General features: G+C 38.0%; 1 protein-coding gene across 6 annotated transcripts in view; it reads left to right on the top strand.

Moving 5' to 3' along the window:
• Positions 1-15,210, top strand: part of GPD2 (glycerol-3-phosphate dehydrogenase 2) — a 152,397-nt gene that overhangs the window by 51,343 nt on the left and 85,844 nt on the right. For all 6 annotated transcript variants that reach the window (XM_077153874.1, XM_077153870.1, XM_077153869.1 and 3 more), the window contains exon 3: positions 13,096-13,267. In XM_077153874.1, coding sequence (XP_077009989.1) covers positions 13,096-13,267 — 172 coding nt within the window. The remainder of the gene's footprint in view (positions 1-13,095; positions 13,268-15,210) is intronic.

Below are 15,210 nucleotides of genomic sequence, written 5' to 3' on the forward strand. Positions count from 1 at the left end.
TGAGACCCATAAGATTGAAAGACTTTCCCATGATGCCTCTAAACTCTGTATTTTTCCTATCCTGCCCAATATGTGCACTTGTCTGCCTGCGGGTCCCATCAGCATGAGGTGATGTGGTACCTTTAACTTCAGCCGACTCTCCCTGTTGGAGGTGTGGTTGAGACAAAGGAGAGGTTGTAGTCTGGCTTTAATCTTTTCAGTTTTCCAGACCCTGGAGTCTGAATTCCTTGAGGGAGGGATTCCACTTGAGCTGGGCCGCACCCCTCTCCTGGGAAAGGCACAGCCTCCTGGGCATTACTTCCTTCCCCCTGAGCAGCCTCTTTGCCTCTCAGACAAGTTTAATTCTGCCCCCTTTCCTGGGGCATTTGGACCCTGAGAAGGCTTGCAGTTTTATGTAAAGTGCAGTCAAGCCGTAGAAACACAGCCACAAAAAACCAAAAAACAAAAAAACATCCTTTCTGAGCAGGGCCCCCATTCCTCAGGTTTGCCCATCAAGAGCTTAAGTTTGTACATTGCTCTGTGTATCTCCAGGCCCTTTGTACCCCATCCTTTCCTTCAGGGCCCAGACCTTTTCAAGTATTTTGTGTTGTCCGATCCAAAAAAAACCTCTGGTTTTTTATTTCTTTTTCCTTCAGTCCTGCCCCCTCTGGATGGGTGTGGTGGGGGGTACCAGCAACCTCAGCTTTTACTCGCAGTTCAGCTGAGCTGGGTGCCTATTTTTAGTAGTCAGAATTTGTTAATTAATTCCACAATTGGAGCTTGGTTGAGCTCAGCCCCTGCTGCTAGTGAAATCTCTTTCCCTTCCCCTCTGGGAAGCAGCATGTGGGGGAAGCGCACCAGCCATCACTACTTGGGGGACCCACGGTCCTGGGTGGGATCACAGCTGCTGCATCTTGTCCAGACTGGTGTATGCTGCGTTTTCGGCCACTTATGTGATCCCAGCAGTTGTTCTGTATTGTTCCTGGCTATTTACTAGCTGCTCTGGAGGGCAAACTGAATTCCACACCTCGCTAAGCCGACATCTTGGACCTCGATCATATCTATGTTTTCTTGATTCTGCGCTTGCCCAGTTACTGCAACCCTTCAGTCTTTTTCTGGAGTTTTTAGGGAGATGAATCTTTCTGTTTTATGTAGGTGTTCAAAGATTCTGTGAAGGAACAGCACCCTGGAGTGTCTTACACAACCATTTGGTTGACTGAAAGCTTGTGGTTTGCTTGTAACTTGGTGAGTCAATTCAGACTATCAGATTTGTTTGTTCTCTCTGAGTAAATAATCTTCCATTTCCAGAGGCATTTTTCATAGATTCATCAATAGCCTTTCTCTTAAAAAAAATCTTACAAAGTGCTGTAAATATAACTGTTCTTCTTTTTTTTTCATCATGGGCAGGCACCGGGAATCAAACCCAGGTCTCGGGTATGGCAAGCGAGAGCTCTGCCACTGAGCCACCATGGCCCGCCCAATGTAACTGTTCTTAATCAACTTTCATTTTTATTGATTTTAATGTTAAGATGTGAAATACAGCATTAGATACCGTTTGAAGAATGTGTATGAAAGTGGGGAAAGGACCACTTGTTGAATGATAAGACTTCTTGGTTCCACCTGCTTGCTGTCAGCACCAGCATTACGTTATGAAGGCAGAGCTATCTCTGCACTGTGGTGTGTGCTAGGCCTTGCATTTGATAATCTGTCCTTTGGGAACTTTATCTGTATGGATGTGTTTTTCTGTAAATGATGGTGCCTTATCAATCAGAGAAAGATCAGAATCATGTGTGATCTGTATACAGAAAAGGCTAGTTATGAGTCTTGGATTGTAATGGTAAGCATATATTAGTTCTGTATTTATTGGGGCAAGCCACAGTTGGTGCTATAAACAATCGCTTAGGATCAGTGGACTTTCACAATGAAGGCTTTTTTCATGCTCATATTATAGTTCATTGTGGGATAATACAGTTTGGGGACATCATTAGGGACCCATTTTCCTTTATTCTAGTGGCCCTTCCTTCTTAAAGGTCTTTGCTGTTTCACTGCATCCTTTCCACTTAATTGTAATTGAGGGTGGGAAATGCAATACAGTGGTGTTCTCAGGAAGAAGGAAAATGTATTATTAAACACCCAGCCATTACATATGTGTCTTGACTTTAGTTTCGAATCCAATTGACAAATGAGCTGTATTGATGAGAGTTTCATTGTTGGGGTTTATGCCAAAGAGTAATAATTCGCTTTCATTTGCTTCCCAAACATGTTTATGGTCCTGTATAGAGATTCCTGCAAGAACTGTCTTTCTCCTAGATATGCAGCTAAATTTGTTGGGGCTTTGTCTGATATCTAAACTTGATGAGAATTCAGAATACGCTGTATTTTGGATAAGGCCTTTTGAAAGTATTCTTAACTGCCTAGTGTGGTTAACCGTTTCTTCAGAGGCTTATTTCATCAAAGCACAGAAATTGTGCAGACAGAGCTGGAAATGTCCTCTTAAGAGCAGCCTATCATCTTCCATATAATTTTGGTTTTTATTTAACACTTAGCCCCCGAAGTGGGGCTGTCGCAGTATCTTTGAGTTATAATTCACATCAAGCTTTCGAGGAGTTTGTGAAGCTATTTTATTGCTGGCATACAAAATCAGAGAGGTTAACTGTACTTCTATAGGTCACACAGTGTGTCAACAACTGAGCTATGATTAGCGTTGACAGCTGGTGAGCTTCTAGGCTGTTGCTAACTGAGCAACATTGACATTCACTTTGGTTTGACTTTGAATTTCATTTTCAGTTATTCATTTTAAGACCTCTTTAAGAAACTTTTTAGGGTTATGGTAGGACTGAGGAAACTTTGTTTCTTTTGTGGAGAGTTCTTTAGTTTTCTTCCTTCCACCCCTCATTTTCCAGTTTAATATAGTTAAATTATGTTCATGCTAAGGAAGCTTCCTCTTGGTAAAATTTTGCCAATTAAGGAGAAAATTGATGCTTTGAAAAGAAGTTCTGCAAACCCTATTTTATCCACATTCTTTATTTGAAAAAAAAAAGAATTTTTGAGATCTAATTTATATGCTACTGAGTACAAACTAGAAAGTTATTCACAGTTCTATGTTTAGTAAAACAATTCACAGAGAATGAAGAGTTTCTATTACAAATTTGACCAAAATCTATTTTGAAACATAAGGTTAAAATGTAGTTGAAGGGCATCAGGATGTAAAGATCAAAACTGTTTTATAAATTAATTTAGTGGGTCAGCATTTTAGTCACCTGAGAGAGGAAGTGGGAAGAATGGGATCCCCCTTCCAGGTGTATATTTTAAGGAGACCTTAAGAAAAAATGCTGCCTCAAAGGACCCTGAGTATCAACTTGGCTGCCCAGTGTGGATGGCTGCAGGTGGAGCAGATGCTCTAGGACTTCTGATTTCACTGCTCTGCTATCAATAGTTCCCTGCATTGCTGGTGTCAGAGAGGTTGGTGAATTTAGGGTCCTAATAAATACACATATATAAACAAAGATAATTTAGCAGAACTGAGACCACAGGGTTTGGAGTCAAACTTGGTATGAAATTCTGATTCTCTATTACTTGTCCAAGGACTAATGAAACTCAGTTTTTTCACTTGTCAAAAGATATGTCTCCTGTGGTCCTGGAGACCTAAATGTGCTGCACATTCGGGAGCATGGGCACAGCGGTGGCACAGGAAGTGCGGCAGTTCTTTCTATTCTTGCCTGTCTTGTCCGAGAGGTGGCTGACCTTCTCTTACTCTCCAGATCCTCTATTTTTCAGTAAACTCTGAGAATTGAAGAGTAGTATCAGGTTCAGATACCTTCAAACACAATTCATGTTTTTGACGTATTTATTTGAAAACCAGTAAAACATACCTTTCAAATTTGTTTGCATAGTCAATTGTGCCGGTTTGAAAGGAGGTATGTCCTCTTAAAAAGACATGTTTTAATCCCAATTCCAATTTGTAAAGGCAGCCATTTCTTCTCATTCCTATTCAGTATTGTATGTTTGAAACTGTAGTTAGATCATGTCCCTGGAGATGTGATTCAATCAAGAGTGGTTGTTAAGCTAGATTAGGTGGAGATGTGTCTCCACCCATTCCAGGTGGGTCTTGATTAGTTTACTGGAATCCTATAAAAGAGGAAACATTTTGAAGAAAGTAAGAGATTCTGAGAGAGCAGAACGACATAGCCATGAGAAACAGAGAGTCCACCAGCCAGCGACCTTTGGAGTTGAAGAAGAAAAACGTCTCCTGGGGAGCTTCATGAAACAGGAAGCCAGGAGAGAAAGCTAGCAGATGATGCCGTGTTCACCATGTGCTCCTCCAGATGAGAAAATAACTCTGACTGTGTTTGCCACTTGCGAGGGAAATCCTGAACTTCATCAGCCTTCTTGAATCAAGGTATCTTTCCCTGGATGCCTTCAGTTGGACATTTCTATGGACTTTTTGTTTTTTTTCATTATATTGATGTTTCTTTTTTATTTTTTTATTTTTTCAAAATACCAGAAAACACCAAACAAATGCAAATATTCTCAACTTTTGATCATTCCGTTCTACATATATAATCAGTAATTCACAATATCATCACATAGTTGCATATTCATCATCATGATCATTTCTTGAAACATTTGCATCTATTCAGAAAAAGAAATGAAAAGAAAACAGAAAAAAATTCATACATACCATACCCCCACCCTTCCCCCTCATCAATCACCAGCATTTCAATCTAAATTTTTTTTAACATTTGTTCCCCCTATTATTCATCTTTATTCCATATGTTTTACTTGTCATTGATAAGATAGATAAAAGGAGCATCAGACAGAAGGTTTTCACAAGCACGCAGTCACATTGTGAAAGCTATATCGTTATACAATCATCTTCAAGAAACATGGCTACTGGAACACAGCTCCACATTTTCAGGCAGTTCCCTCCAGCTTCTCCACTACAGCTTGACTGATGAGGTGATATCTATTTGATGCATAAGAATAATCTCCAGGATAACCTCTCGACTCTGGAATCTCTCAGCCACTGACACTTTATTTCGTCTCATTTCACTCTTCCCCCTTTTGGTCGAGCAGGTTTTCTCAATCCCTTGATGCTGAGTCTCAGCTCATTCCAGGATTTCTGCCCCACATTGCCAGGAAGGTCCAAATCCCTGGGAGTCATGTCCCATGCAGACAGGGGGAGGGTGGTGAGTGTGCTTATTGTGTTGGCTGGAGAGAGAGGCCACATCTGAGCAACAAAAGAGGTTCTCCTGGGGATGACTTTTAGGCCTAATTTTAAGTAGGCTTGACCTATCCTTTGTGGGGTTAAGTTTCATATGAACAAACCCAGAGATTGGGGGTTCAGCCTATAGCTTTGGTTGTCTGCACTGCTTGTGAGAATATCAAAAATTCAACTTGGGAAGTTAAATTTCCCCCCTTTTATACACTCGTTTTAATTGGGACATTTTCTCAGTTTTAGAACTGTAAATTCCCCTTTTAAAAGTTGTTCTGTTTCTGGTATATTGCATGGTGGCAGGCAGCAAACTAGAACATCAATTATGATGTTAATTTATTTGAAGTAAATTCAAACAAAGCAAAGGGTTTTTCCCATTTTTCACCTATAAAAAGAGGTGTATAATTTAATGTTTTGATATACCATGGGCACTGTTAAAACAGTGCTTGTGTGATCTCTCAAAATAATTATAGCCACTTGGAGGTAGGGCAGCTCTGTCCAGGTGAACTAGCACTTTGTCCTCAGTGACCTGAAGGACGGGCCTCAGTTGTGGTGAAGCTCTGCAGGAGGAGTTTGGGTAGTTGCCAGAAGGAGAAAGTCTCCTGTTTTCATAGCTTTGTAGGCAATTAGTTCTTTCTGACTTCAACCAAGACTATTTCTTGTTGTGATTTAGGCTGTTTTCCTATTGTCTCATTTCTAGTGGACCTGACAGCACCCCCCCCACCCCCCCACCCCTTGCATCCCATTCGCATCTTTTTGTTACGGAGTAAGCATGAATCCCTCACCAAGTGTGTTTACACTGAGAAATGTTGCTCACTGTCATGTCAGCACAAGAAAAAACATCAGTGTTCAGAATCACAAAGTGATCAGGAGGTGAAGGTCATTCAAACGTCTTGAATTTCACCGTAAAGAGATGTTTGTTACATTTTACTTCCAGGAATATACAAATATGGTTAATCTTTTTCAGAGATAACAGAACACAAAGCAATTTCCTTTGAATCTAAAGATTCCATTGATTGAATCGTATAAAAGGGGAGAGAGAGAGAGTTGTAATATGAAGTGATTTGCATGAAACGCTACTTTGTACTCCAATTATTACTGTACATGATTACAGGACAACCTGGTTGTTAATTGCCTGTGGTCTTTAAATATGCACTTCTCCCTCAGAAATAGACACTAATTATTAGATCTTGTTTTTGGTCTCATCCAAAGTTGAAAATGTCTAGGATTTTTTTTTTTTTTAATTTGCAAGTCTAATGGTGCACAGACATAGGAAAATTGATCTCATTTTGAATCTTGTTCAGGGTGGATATACTCTGTGATATAAGTTCTTCAAGATTCCGAACTTGGCTTTCAACCCCATGGACATGTTCAGCGTGCATGTCTCTTGACAAAAGTTCTGTTTGTTATCAGAATGATGGAGGAATTTTATCTTTTCAAAATGTAGATGAAAATTGATTTTCGAGTTACAGAAAACCCTCCTATCTCCCCATTGCCCATCATAATAAAATATGATAAAAAATAACAATGTCAAAGTAATTTTTAATTATTAGATATTCTCCCAATTTCTCCAAATAAGAATATTTTTTTGGAGGGGAGAAGCTGTGTTTCGCTAGGTGAAAGGGAGTTTGCTTTGTGTCTTGGGCTCTCCTTTCCTCTAACTTTAGTAGCTGAATTTCAGGTCATTGATCCTGAATCTGGTGGTGCTGAACTTGTTCCTGTTTCTAGGTCAGGTTTGACAAATTCCTGTGTCTACAAGGGTCAGACTGGTGAGGTCAAAGTGTGAAGCCCCTGGAAACCCTCGGCTAGCAAGAGAACACAAGCCCTGCCTAAGGGCTGTGGCAGTTACTCAGTTTCAACAGATTTTTCTCAGACAGGAATTCCAATTTTTATGTGAAATATTCCAGTTCTTAAGTCTTGGACATGTAACTCATGTTTTTAGGAATGTATTATGTTGACCAAAGAACATGGCAGTTTGGCTTCTGATTTTAGCCAAAATCCCACTTCCTTTCCCTGCTTTTGTCACCCAGCGAATGCCTATTACGTCTTTTGAGGAAACTTTTTGAGGTCTGGATTGGGGTTCTTCCTGTGACTTCAGTAGTCTGTTCTCTATCATAAATACAATATATAAATTGCTTCTTTATCTTTTTGTTTTGTCCTCTTCTCTTTAAATCTTTGAGGGCCTCCAATAAATATTGATTGAATGAGTAAATCATGGTCGGTTAAGTGTCTTCTGTGGACTCCTGAGGGTTTTGTTGTCTCAGATGACTTTTAGTACTTGTTGCCATTCCAGGGACCTGCCCAGAATCTCTGAGTCAATCCTTTAAAGGACCCTATCTCTCACAGTCCTGTTTTATCAAGTTGGCATAAAAAGAAGGAAGGTAGGAAACGGTACATCTAGGAAGATTTGTAGCATGACGGCCTCTTTTCTTACAGGGTGCTATTATGTACCACCACTGTTTTATTCGTTTGGCTTTTCTCTTCTTTATTTCCAATCCATCAACATATTCTAAGAAAGGTAGAGTGCAGATGTGTTTTTGTGATTCAAAGCCATATGAAGCCAAAATGAGTCTCTTGTCATAATTTTAAGTAGGGCCTTAGGCTGTGTTTACTGCCTCTAAAATAAGCTTGGTGCTTAGCTTCTCAGTTGCAACACTTCCCAGCTTTTATGAAAAAATAAACAAAAATAAAATGTTATTTTAAATGTAGTGTAAGAAATTGAATAAATTACCCTCAGTAGTGCTGTACATTAAAAAAAAAAAAAAAAGTGGGGAGGGGAGAACCTTTCACTGAAACTTTCCATAGCAGAACTACACCAAATAAAACCTTTCTGCATTTGGCAACTGATTTTACCTCATCCTATTGCAACTATTTAGCCTGTTTTGAATTATTTCTTTGTGAAATCATATATAAAGTTTAGTAGAATGAAGCTTAGTCTCTGTTGCCAGGCTGTTTAGCTTCAGGTCCCAGCTTTGCTGTTATGCTGGCTGTATAGTCATGGGAAAATTAACTTCTCTGTGACTTACTTTCTTCTTCTGTCAAGTAGAGATTGTGGTGATGTCTAACTCATAGGGTTACTGAAAAGTTGAAATGAGAAGTAAATTTTACAATGCTGCCTGGCACATGTTTTTTTTTTTTTTTTTTTTGCTTATTGTTTAAAGTCAAGTTTATTAGAGGTATAATTTACATTCAACAAGAGCCACCCATTCCAATATGGAGTTCATTTTGATAAATGAATGCAGGCATATAACCAGTATCACAATCAAAATAACGAATATTACTATCATCCTCAAATGTTCCCTTGTGCCCTTGGTCAATAATCCTTTTCTCCTATCTCCAGACTCTGACAATCACGGAACTATTTTCTGTCTTCTCTACTTTTGCTTTTTCAGAATGTCATGCAAATGAAGTCATGTGGTCTGTAGCCTTCTGAGTCTGGCTGTCTTCACTTAGAACAGAGATTGACAATTTTTTCTTCTAAACGGACGATAGTGAATATTTTATGCTTGCAGGCTACACAATCTCTATTGCAATTATGCAACTCTGCTGTGGCAATCATGGACAATATATAAATGATTGGGTGCGGCTGTGTTCCAGGAAAACTTAATTTACAAAAACAGTTGGCAACCAAATTTGGCCCACAGGCCATAATTTGCAAACCTCTGACTTAGCACAATGTGTTTGAAAGTCACTCATGTTGTGTGTATCAGTGGGTTGCTATTTTTTATTGCTGAGTAATATTCAGTTGCATAGATATACCATGAGTTATTTTTCCATTCACCAGTTGAAGGACATTGTCGGTTTTTTCCAGTTTTTGACAGTTATCAATAAAGCCACTATAAACATTTGCCTACAAGTTTTTATGTGGTCACAGGTTTTCATTTCTCTTAGGTAATTATTACCTAATGTAATCTATGGCATTGCTGAGCTGTATGCCAAGTGTATGCTTACCTTTAAAGAAAGACCCAAATTGTTTTCCAAAATGGGTGACTTATTTCGCATTTCCACCATCCATGTAACATAATTCTGATTTTTAAAAAAATGTGTTAGCCATTCTGAAAGACTAAAAAGTCTCGAAAACCAGAGTGAAGATGCTTACTTTTAACCTAAAGTAACTTAGAAGCTCTTGCAGGGTTTTACGCATGGAAATGGCATAATTTGGGTTTAAAAAGGATTACTCTGGGTGCTGTGTGGAAAATGACTTGGAAGGGGGGCATTGTAAATGTGTCAGCCCTTTAGGAGGACGTCACATTAGTCCAGGGGAGAGGTAATGATCCCTTGATTAGAGTGGTGGTAGGGGAGATGGAAAAGTGACTAGGTGTGAGAATTATTTAGAAAGTGGAATTGATATTTTGTAATTGATCAGATATGGTACTTAGAGTAGGAACTATCAAGGATGCCTCAATGTATTTTGCCAAAGCAAATAGATGTATAATGGTGCCCTTACTGAGAGGAACACTGACAGAGAAAAATATTCAAAGTATAAAGTCGTCAGATTAATTTTGAAATCTATGTGAGATATCCAGGTGGAGGTGTTAAGTAAGCAGTTGAGTCTGGGTTCTGAATGGGGAATTGGAAATCATTGTGGTATAAATGATATTTGAAGATACAAGGGTAGATGAGATTCTGTAGGGAGAGTTTTGAGTGATCAAAGAGGGAATGGGACAGGCCCTAGGGGAACCTCAGTGTTTAATGTTGGGCACTAGAGGGATCCGAAGGAAGTGAAGAGAAAATGGTTTAAAAAGTCTGGAGAGAGAAAGAGAGTTCAATTCAGTGTTATCCCAGAGGCCAAATGTCAGAACAGCCAGTTGTATTGAGTGTTAAGCTGAGGTGTCAGTTAAATTAAGAGATAAGTGCTCATTGGATTTATCATCATAGCGGGCATCAGCGGTGGTCATTGTGATGGTAGAGGTAGAGATAGTGTGTGTGTGTGTGTGTGTGTGTGTGTGTGTGTGTGTGTGTGTGTGTGTGAGAGAGAGAGAGAGAGAGAGAGAGAGAGAGAGAGAGAGAGAGAGAAATTTCAGATTAAAGTGAGTTGAAGAGTAAATTCAAACAGTTGTGTATAATATTCATAGTTGTGAACAATTAGTTGAGTAGAATAGGGGGCTTTTAGTGTTAGCATGTTTTAATGAACGATATCATAAGAATGGTCCTTAAATTTATTTCTCAAGTATTTCTAGAAAACTTACTAAGCAGAAAATGTCAGCAATTCTTTTGATGTGTGAAAACGCTCTGACAGTTTAGTTGTCAGTCTCATGTCCAAGTCCTACCCATCTGTCATAGCTCAATTGAAACCCTCAAAGGAACACTCCCTCCCTCATCTGTATGGTCACAGCCTGGCGTTTTTAATCTCTATTTTGGCATTCGTTCTTTCAGTATATTTGTAGGAAAAAAACCTATGTAAATATATGTTATTTTCCCTTGTTAGATGATGGAGGGCAAAGACCATGACTATTGTGTTCCTCACAGCACTTAGTAGTTACATTTACTTTTTTACCTTAAGTTAATTTGGATGTATGTAAAGGTAAACATAGGGAAGACGTTATGCAAATAATTGGTAGAAAAGTTATATGAAGGAGAATAAAATTTTTTTTGGCATCAGATTTAATAGTCTGAAAGATGATGGTAACTGATGATAACCTTTTTTTTAATACTTAGTAAAATATGTTTTGAAATTTCCCTTTTATATGCTATTAAGGAATCATCATCATAATAATAATGACGGTAACGACTTTTTGATGTTACTTTGTAGTTTACAAAATGCTTTCGTATCATTATTCCATTCGGTCTGAGGACAACCCAGAGATGGAGAGATACAGATATCACAGGGGTTTAATCCCAGTTTCTCAAATGAAGAAACCAAGGCCCAGTGAAGAGTCGCTGATAAAAGGGGGTGATGGGACCCACACCCAAGCTGAGGCCCTCTAACCCTACTCCCCCTGACCCTTCTTTCAGTGTATACCCGATGGCCTCCAGATTTATTACTTTTCGTAGAAATCCAATTGACCTGATGTTAATTAAATCCAATTGTTAGGGGTAATTTCGTTTATTTCATTTAAATGCAAAAAATCAGTTATCTCAGGTGATGAGAATAATCTGTTTAAACGCTAGCACACCCTCTTCTTGAATAAGCTTTGGCGTTGTGGTTCAGAGCTTCATATGAGGCTCCCACAGCAAGCATGGGGAAAGCCCCAGCATTATAAATGGTGGTCCCTACATAAAAATGGTGTGAACACTACTATTATGGATTGTGTTGATGCTATGAGTTAAAGAAAATAGAAGTCAAATGTCTGTGGATAACATATAAAGTATTGCTGGCCAGCACTTTACAATATAATAATGCACCTAGTATTAACATTTTTGGGAAAACAGAAACTCAGATTTTTTTTGGTTGTTTGACTTCTGAAAACTACTATGTTTTTTTTTTCTTGTTTGTTTGTTTGTTTTAAGATCAGTATCATTTTTGACTTAGGAACTAGGTTCTAATGAAAGAACTAGACATAGGAAAGATCCCTATCCATTAGGAGACTATACCTGGCTTTTAATTGTTAGTCTTTGAAAACTGGAAAAGTGAAAACTATTTAATGGAAAAACCTCTGACTAATATCTTTGGGAAATATAATTCCTTTGCCCATAGCTGATTATTTAAATGAAATAGTAACTTCTTTTGGGGTATTTTTAATAATGCCAATTAAATTTATAGACCCTAAACTCTAGAATGTATTTTTTGTCTAGGAACTGAGGAATAAGAACATTTAATGTTAAGAAATTGTAGAAAGGCCTAAAGTGCTTTTTCCTCCTCCTGTAAACACCTTTAAATGATGTTATTGGTACCGGACAGAAGTTGTGGATTCTTCTGCCCTACACGCTCAATAACCAATTCCTGAGACCCAAGGTTTCAAAGAGAGAAAGAGTTTATTACTACGCATGTAGTAGGAGAGCAGATGGCCTAGTGGCCAAAATCTGTCTCCCTGAACTGCAGTAGTTTGGGTAGCTTTATTAGAGAAAAGGTGGGCAGGGTTTAGGGTAATGAGCATCGTGGTGCCAGATGATGTCATTAGAGGGGTTATGATTATTGAGCATGTGCAGATTGATTACATGCTTAGTCACAGAACATATGAAAGAAAAATGGTGGAATGAGGTATAGGTGACTTGTAGGTTAAAGTCGAAGCTACTGTGCATATTAGGTGGGCCCACTTAGATTAAATCTTGGTCAACAAGTTAATTTGGGACTTGGGGTAGGTTAGTTTTGGGAGGACCCAAGACCCTTCATTAACAAACATTAGGGGCTATCTTTAGTAATTACAAGACTCTAAAGTTGAAAAATTGGATAATTAGGTATAGATAAAGGTTAGTCCTAACAGGATTTTACAATGACAGGAGCAGAAGATAAGGGCTATGCAACATCATCGTAGATCAAGGCAGCTGGATTACAATTTAGAGATTTCAGATATTTCCCTGTCTACTCTAGAAGGCCAGAAAGCAAAAAGGGATATTTATGTAGTGAATCAGTAATCAAAATCATCCCTTAATCCTGATTTCTCAATTACATTATCTTTGAATTGTGGCTGTTGGGTAAACTATTTCCTTATGTTTTTCCTATAAATTATCTTAGATAAAGTATTCGGGAATTGCTGTATAGTGTTTGAAATTACAAAACCTGGCTTTATATGCTATACAAGCAATTGAGGCAGTGAATCTGATATTTAGTTCCATGACTAAATAATTGCGGCTAATAGAAAAAACATATCCAGAATTTAAGTATTTTGTTTCCCCACGAGTTAAGAGCTATGTTACAGCTCTGGCATTCCTTATCTCCATTACAATCTCTTCTCAGAGTTTTGTAAACTATTTAAGTGGTGTCCAGAAGAATGACTGAAAATGGCCTGCTTTTATATCAGGTGAACCTGGCCTACGTTGAAGCAGCAGAGTGCCTTGCAGAACCTGTGAACAGGGAACCTCCTTCCAGAGAAGCTCAGATACTGACTTTGCAGAACACGTCTGAGTTTGACGTCCTTGTCATTGGAGGAGGAGCAACAGGGTGTGGCTGTGCACTGGATGCTGTCACCCGAGGTAAGTTCTGATGTTAGTGGATGTCATGCAGAAAAATGCTTTATCCTCCCTTCCCCAATATACATATCCAGTATGGACACAGTATGGCTAGTGAAGTCACATTTCTGTGTGTTCCCTAATTTTCCAACCTTTATGAGGTACCTTCATTTTTTAATATAGGCACTTAGACTATTTTTTTATTAAATATAAATCAACCTTGGGTGGGCCATGGTGGCTTAGCAGGCGGAGTTCCTGCCTGCCATGCCGGAGACCCGGGTTCGATTCCTGGTGCCTGCCCATGCAAAAAAAAAAAAAAAAAAAATATATATATATATATATATATAAATCAACCTCAAATTAACTTGTTCTTTATAGTTAATATTTTTTAGTAAATATGAATCAACTTCAAATTAACTTGTTTTTATACTTAATAGTTTATTAAAGAATTTTATATTTCTCTGAATTTATTGATTTAATATTATGGTTAATTTTTTCTAATATATAGTAAAGATATCTATATGAAATAAATGTTTGCATATTACCTGAAACCATGTTCATGTCAGTCAAGGGCAGAAAAGTTTATTAAAATGAATTAGTCTATTAAAATAATTCTCTTTATTCATGTGTGTCTTAAAATCGTCTTTTCCCAGTGAAAGATGGACTGCAACTTGGGAAACTCAAGTTTATGTGAATAAATATTGGAAAAGACTACTACTTTTATTTCTAGCTCACTCTGTTCGCTATTAGTCAGCATAAGGAAAAGTCTTTTAAAAATGGAAATATAATATATAAAAAGAAGGAATTTTAGTTTGGAACACCAATACTCTTACATTTGAGGTATTTAATAATAAAATCTTTAGTCAACAACTTATTAGCATGAAGTTTGGTGACAAGGAAATCTGTATATATCCTGGCTCAGCTACTTCTCCAGGCATATATAGGTACTTGGACAAATTACCTAATTTCTGTGTCTCCTCATCTTTCAAATGAGAAAAAAAAATATGTTCTTTGAATGCTTGCTATGAGGACTAAATATGCTAATTATGAAGGGGACTTAGAACAGTGCTTGCCACACAAAGTAGAAGCTTAGAAAGTTATAAATAGTATTATGGCTGCTGTTAGGTACATGAAGGTAAAAGACTTTTAGAACTGATTTCCTGTTCTAGAGAAATAATCCTGTGGTATCCTCAGATGTATCAAATTGGACTGGATACTACTACCAACGATTTTTAACTTTGAGTTATTTGAGTTACTATATAAAGCTCAATAATTATTATGGTTTCTTCCTCAGTGATTAATTTATTATGAGAAATAGTTCCTCTCAGACCAGTTAAGTTCCTAATACAGGCACCAAGATTTGGTTACTGTTATGTCCCTGATAGAATTTACTCTTACAGAAATGAAACAAATTTAACCAAGAGATGGGTCCATACAAATCAAAATGCACCCTGATTTCTATGACTGCAGAGGACCCATATTTAGATTTTGGTTCATGTAGACTTGACTGCTTAGGTTGTTTGTCATTTCTCAATAATGGTAAATAAAAATGTAGGCACTGTAATCTACCTTTCAGGCTAACCGCAGTTTTCATATAATTCCCTATCTCCACCCATTGGTTTCATAATTTAAGCCATATTATCATTGGACATGATAATAGAAAGAATGATTCCTATTATCACTTCCTATCCACATGATAGATAGGGAGAGTGATTATAATTATCTCAATGTATTTGAACTCAGTTCTCACCACTGGAGACCTAGGGAAGGAGGATGGAGGGAGAGGACACACTCCAGAGGTAATGGGAGACCCTTTTTGGGATTACCCCTGCCCTGAGTTAGAATTTACTAGGTGACAGTTTTCTATGTCAAAGAGGATCATTTCCCCAGTGAGATTCAGGAACATATATTTTTTCTATCTCCAGAATCATTTTCATGCCATACTCTGAAATATTCGGCCATTCTTT

Source organism: Tamandua tetradactyla, chromosome 3 (genome assembly GCF_023851605.1).
Source record: "Tamandua tetradactyla isolate mTamTet1 chromosome 3, mTamTet1.pri, whole genome shotgun sequence".
Classification (NCBI taxonomy): Eukaryota; Metazoa; Chordata; class Mammalia; order Pilosa; family Myrmecophagidae; genus Tamandua; species Tamandua tetradactyla.